Source organism: Sesamum indicum, linkage group LG9 (genome assembly GCF_000512975.1).
Source record: "Sesamum indicum cultivar Zhongzhi No. 13 linkage group LG9, S_indicum_v1.0, whole genome shotgun sequence".
Classification (NCBI taxonomy): Eukaryota; Viridiplantae; Streptophyta; class Magnoliopsida; order Lamiales; family Pedaliaceae; genus Sesamum; species Sesamum indicum.
The window spans coordinates 6,344,891-6,351,129 of NC_026153.1; the positions used below are offsets into that span (position 1 = coordinate 6,344,891).

Consider the following 6,239-nt stretch of genomic DNA (forward strand, 5'->3'; position numbering starts at 1 on the left):
AATTAAAAAGATGATTATTTAGGATTTTTATCAAAATGTCCAAAGTTACGATTAAAAAAAAGAGGCACAATTATCCATACGAATTGTGATACCTATATTTTATTCCTTGAACATGGGCTGGCGGATTGTAGTCCAGCCCATTTCATTCGTCACGATTTTACAACTAAAAAAACGGGCCTTTACTTGCAGTCACGGGCTGGACGGGCTTTACAGTGTAATTTATGCAATCAGGGGCTGGACGGGCCTTACCGTGTAATATACATTCTAACATTTTGGAGTAAATATAGAACGAAACACTAGTTTAAAAATAAAAAGGGTTCTAAGTTCTAACTGATGTTTGATGTAAGACAGGCCCGAGCCCGACTATTCACTGCTCTTTCTGTTTTACAATTTCTTTTTCCAGGTAAGTTGTTTTCATCTTCTCTGTAATAACAATTAACCGACATTCATCAAACTCAACTACATGTCCATCCCCACCCCAATTCCCAATTCAGACATCTCTGTCTATCTTCCAAGGTTCTCAATTTCTTGCAATGAATCAAGAATGCTTAAACGTTTCTTGCAGCCATCTCGCCTGGGATTGAAGCCCTGCATCTCTCAACGCATTCATCGCCGACCTATAAAACCTTGCATCCAACTCAGTCCCCTGCAATTTCATGTCCCTCAAAAGCTCAATCACCTCTTCAACTCTGTTCATTTTAGAGAAAACCGCCACCATAGTACCCGCCATCGCCCTGTCCATCTTCCCACCTGTTAGCTTAAACTCCTCGTAGTATTTCACGCACGTTTCAAACTCTCTCGCCCTGTTATAAGCGCTGATCACGGTTGTGTAGCTAACACGGTCCGGGATGATCTTCCTCCTTTTCATCTCCTTCCATGTCTTCTCCACGAACCTCAAGTTCAACGCTCTCCCGTTCATATCCAATAAGGAGTTGTAAGTCCACACGTTTGGCTCGCAGCCTCTCTCTTTCATCTTAGCAACGAGCCTCATTGCGTCCCTCGTTCTCCCCATTTTGGCATAGGCTGCGACCATGCTGGAGTAGGCAACTATGCAATTGTCGAAACCCTTTCTTTCCATCTCTGCAAACACGGATTCCGCCTTGGAATACCGCCCAAGTCTAATATATGCGCTTAGAATTGAGGCATAGGTCACTTGGCCTGGTTCACACCCCTGCAGAACAAGCTCCTCATACACTCTTGCTGCAGCTTTAGCCCCTCTTTTCTTGGAGAAGCCATTGATGATAGCGCAGAAAATGCAGTCGGAAACTCTGATTCCCACACGCCTCATCGCTGCAACAACGTCGAGCGTCTTCTCCATCATCCCTTCCTGGACGTACCTCAGAACAAGCTTCAAGAAAAGCGCTGGATCCCTCAGCATTTTCTTGCTCTCCGCTTCTTGCAGGAGCTCCTCAGCCATTTCTAATTCACCGGAGCTTGCAAAAGAACTGATCAAAGACGAGTACAGGAAATGATCTTCCAGGATCCCTTTCTTAGACATTTCCCTGAAGTACTCAAGCGCTTCAAAAGGGCGCCCTGTTTTACCCAACGACTCGCACAGAATCCAGTAAATTTGAGAGCAAAACGGTGGTGGATTCCCAATTTCGATCATTCTCCGATTCTCGAAATCTTGAAAGATCGTGATGCATTTCTCATAGTGTTTCATTTTCAAATGCGCTTCCATTATGTGAAAATAACAGGCAGGGTCCAAATCCAGGCCCGCAGACTTCATCCTCTGATACAAATCGTTAGTGCTGCAGTACATATGCAGCTGGTTATAGCCTTTCATCGCGAACCCAAAGGCCAAAACAGCAGTCTCAACATCGTTAACCAAGAAAACCTCCAGCAAATTATTAACAACTCTCAATTTCCTAGCTTTAAGACAAGCACTAATCAACCTACAACATGTGGACCTGTCGGGCAAAACCCGGAAGACCTGAAGATCTTCACAGAAAGAGAACAACAATCCCCAGTTCTTGGAACGAATCAGGTACCTGACGAGCAGCTTCAGCGTATTTCTCCGAGGTCTGAAATTGGGTTTTCCTTTGGCCTTCTCATAGTACTCGTATCCAAGGTGTGCAGTTTCAGAATCCTTCAACAAACTGCAAATCAGAGCGTTTGACTCTTTGTAATCTTCGGGCAAATGATCGGCGGGCTGAAAATCTTGGAGCTTCAAAGCCAGCTCGATTACTGGCGCGTTGTCTTCCAGCACCGGCGGCGAACAAGCCGAGGAATCTGCTCTTACAGCTCTCGGATTCAGGTTCAAGAAGAGGAAATGTGAGATAAAGGGGAAAGGGCTTTTGCTTCTACGTTTACAGTGGGAGTAGTGAGAGAATTGGAGGGCTTTTCTGTTCTTGCTGTTGATGCTAGAAGTTAAGGAAAAATCCAGGGAATTGGCGATGGCCATCGAGGTCTCAATTTAGGACAGGAAATCGGGCGATGTAAGAGGAGAAAGATTTTTATTAATTTACCAACGTTGGTTTATCGCCATATCTTATCGCGATCATTGGCATGCAGCTTGTGGCTGTTGGGAACCACTAGTTGTCTGACATGTGGAGTGTTATGAACTTCTAGTTCCACCCATTCTTTTCTTTTATGTTTCTGGGGAAAAAGGATACAGTGGAAGGGGAAATTCTTGCCCTACGCCAATTTAAATTCTTTCTTCTAAATTGTAATTTGCATTGTGAATAAAATATTTTTTTAATATATATATAATTGCACTTATTTGGGTCAAACATGACGCAGCCAGGTCATCATTTATATAAATCATACAATCTACTTGCTATCAATGATGTTCAATTATCCAAGTCGTATTGATTTAATTTTGTTTAATTACTTTAGTTAATGCAATATCGATTACTTTGAGCCATCTGGTATAACTTAAGCATCTAAGAATATAACTAGGGCCCGTCCATATTTTTTTATCGAGATTTGTGAACATAAGTTCATAAAAATTAGCTTGATGACCGCACTTTACAAGTAATCTTTAATTTCTCATAGTTGGTTGGTCATTTGCACCACCACCTTTATTTATCATACTAAAACATAAGTGGAAATGCGATAGCAAATTGACAAATCAATTTTTCAAGATTGAACACATAAATATCTTATGTATTAACCTTGAAGAGAGGATGCAACAAGACGATAATGGAGGAGAGAGAGTTAGCTCACTTGATTGATATTTGTACGAGAGTATGTAAGAATATTACATGTACTTGTTCAATATCAATATAAGATTTATCAAGGAGTTGACTCAAAAATAATACATTAGACTGAACGACTGTGAATATCCTATCCAATCTAGGTTGATAAAACATGGCCGAGTACTTTTGTTCTTATTAGACATTCAAATCTTACTATTTTATTGTAGTGTTCAAAATTTCTTGAATTAATTCTTAAAAACAATTAATAAAAAAATGGTGAGAAAGGAGTGAAGTATGTTTGAGATTAAGGGAGAAACACGTAGCATGATGGTGATACCCTAGAGCATAATGAGAGGAAAAGTGGCCCAAGAAATTATAAGTAGCATCTCTTTCCACCAATCTCAATTTTTCTATAATCTCAATATTTTATCAAGAAAACATTCGTTCTTGATCTGTGTTTCAATCCGGTGAGTTATAAAATGATTAACATATATGTGTGATTACTTCCGATTCAAATTATTAATTACAAGACAAATTTTAAATTTTATAAAATTTGAATCATTTAAAATAGATAGGAATAACGAATGGGGTAGTGCCGTAGTGGTAGAGCGAGGCCCCGCACCGAACCCATTCCATTACAGATTATCGGGTTTGGGTTTGGGTTTGGATATAGTTCAAGATTCTTCCCAACTTGTTTTAAATAATATTTTTATATTTGTTTTATCTGATAACATATATTTATAAATAAATTATCTTTTAGAGGCAAATTGGGTTAAGGGTGGGTTTGGGTTGGAGCAGGGCAAGTCTACAATCCAACTCAACTAATGGCGGGACGGAGCGCAGCGAGGTGGTTCTAAAAGCCGATCACGGCAAATTTCAAATTCGGGTAGATCTTAGACCTGACAAAACTCTGCCCAAATTATATCCTAACTACTAACAGATATGGACTGAAAGATGATTGGGGCGCAAGGCCTCATTTACAGAGCCCAACAGTAGATGGCTCAGTTCATGTAAACTAGTATGGGCTCATTTCAACCGACAATCAAATACCTGTTAGAAAATTTGGGTCGAATTGATCACCCAATTAATTTATTACTGAATAATAATATTAAAGATGATATGTTGAGTAAGATTCTTGAGCTAACAATCAATTGATTGAATTAATATCACTCTTATTGATGAAGGGAATGTACTAAATTCAAAATCGAATTATCCTGACACCCCACTCCCATTGTACCGAAAAAAAAAGAGTAAGATTCTTGATGATTAGGTGAGTATGCATCTTTTTATCGATCCATTAACCATATTCTATTTTGTCAATGATGGAAAATCAATTAGATGCAAGCAATTCAAATTTGCTTCAAACATGTGGTATATCTCATATTAGAAATTTTCTCTCTAAATTCAGTTAAATGTTATTTTTTATGATGTTTGAAGGGCTATTTATATTATTTCAAACATTTAATATGGAGTGGATTGGGGGGTGGGTGTAAAATTATTTTTACACAATTATTTTGCTAAGATTAATCTAGTAAATACATGCCACTCTAGAATTATGTGGTCTATCTTTCATCATATTCTTGTGGAAATAACTTTTTTGTCCTTTGTTAAGTTTTTCCTCCATTATTTGTAGAATCTAGATAGTTCATTGAGGGAAATATATTATCTTGGAATCGAGTTTTAAACTAAACTACTTATGAAATGAATAATACTTATAATCGATTGATTCATTTCAAATCAAGTGACCAATTATAAGATATATAAGATTCTTTCATGTCATGGGCATCGATGAAAATAGTTCCGAAAGATGTAAGACAGAAGTTGAGATGGCCGAGTTGGTCTAAGGCGCCAGATTAAGGTTCTGGTCCGAAAGGGCGTGGGTTCGAATCCCACTCTCAACATTCTTATCTAATCCCTTGTTTTGAATTTGATAACCTAATTTTTATTGATCTAAACCAGGAAAAAGAAAACAGGGCAGGAAAAGTACATGTATACTTCCCAGTCAGCAGCAGCAGCAGCAGCCCACCATCACCCAATAGGCCTTTTCTTTTCAGACACTTTATTATTTGTTTTTGTTCTTATCAATTGCAACAACAATAACAAGAAATTAAATTTGTAGAAATAGAAAATTTGGCGAAAAGAATGCAAGAATGACATTTTCTTGCTTGTTGGATCGACACATGACCAATTTTGACCCAACAAAATCTTTTGGCCCATATGTGGATCCTTGGATTTCAATAAATTTCAAATAATTCCATATAAAGAAAAAATGAAAATCATCAATAGTTAATAGAATATAGTTTGATACTGTGTTAAATATAATTTATTCTTTGTGACAAAAAATAGTAATCTAAATAGAGAACTGAATCAAAAATTATATTTTTTTATCATCAATCGTATCACTATTTGTGATCCAAAATTTTGTTTTGTCATCAATCCCCATTCACGTTTTTTTCTGTTTTTTTATCAATAAATATATCTGTTTACTTATATGACTTAGATGTCCCGTATTTCTCGATGTCTCAACTAGATCCAAAATGAATCAACATAACCCTCTTCACTTTAAGTTTGAATTCTTCAAGACGAAAATGTTCTAGAAGTTGCACTTTCTCTCAATATTGGTCCAGACTTCGTACAAATTGGCCTTGCCTACTTCAATGCTAATGTCTAGTAAACATATAGTAAAGACAGTTGAAAAGGCGGGTGTTGTTTTCATCCAATTAAAACTATTGTAATAGATGAGTTCGACTTAGCACTTTCTCCTCTTTGATAGAACACAAGAAACTGCACGCGAACTCAATTAGGTGATGCTATTACATAAAGCAAATCACATTTAAATTTTTTTGAAATATCTTAAATTGAGAAGTTTCCAAATAAATGTAAGGAATTTATTATTATAAATTTGAAAATTCATAATTCTCATGCAACTAATCCATCCAAATGCAACCTTATTTATTTTTGACAAGAGGGGATAATCAACCTAAAAGAAAGGGTACGGCAGCATGAAGTCACTATTATACAAAGGTATCCAAGTCTCAACCACCACAAACACATATAATCGCCCCCCCCCCCCCCCTTTCCCCACCCACACCCCACCAC

At 37.5% G+C, this 6,239-nt stretch overlaps 1 protein-coding gene and 1 non-coding gene across 2 annotated transcripts; one reads left to right on the plus strand and one right to left on the minus strand.

Annotated features, from left to right (window-relative positions):
• Nucleotides 202–2,577, minus strand: LOC105170789 (pentatricopeptide repeat-containing protein At5g13770, chloroplastic). Its single transcript, XM_011091703.2, has one exon. It carries the CDS (start codon nt 2,402–2,404, stop codon nt 539–541), a length of 1,866 nt encoding a protein of 621 aa, XP_011090005.1. The 5' UTR covers nt 2,405–2,577; the 3' UTR covers nt 202–538.
• Nucleotides 4,961–5,041, plus strand: TRNAL-AAG. Its single transcript has one exon. It is a non-coding gene; the product is annotated as a tRNA-Leu (tRNA).

Coding starts and splice junctions, on each gene's coding strand:
- LOC105170789 (XM_011091703.2), bottom strand. CDS start 2,404: ATGGCCATCGCCAATTCCCTGGATTTTTCCTTAACTTCTAGCATCAAC.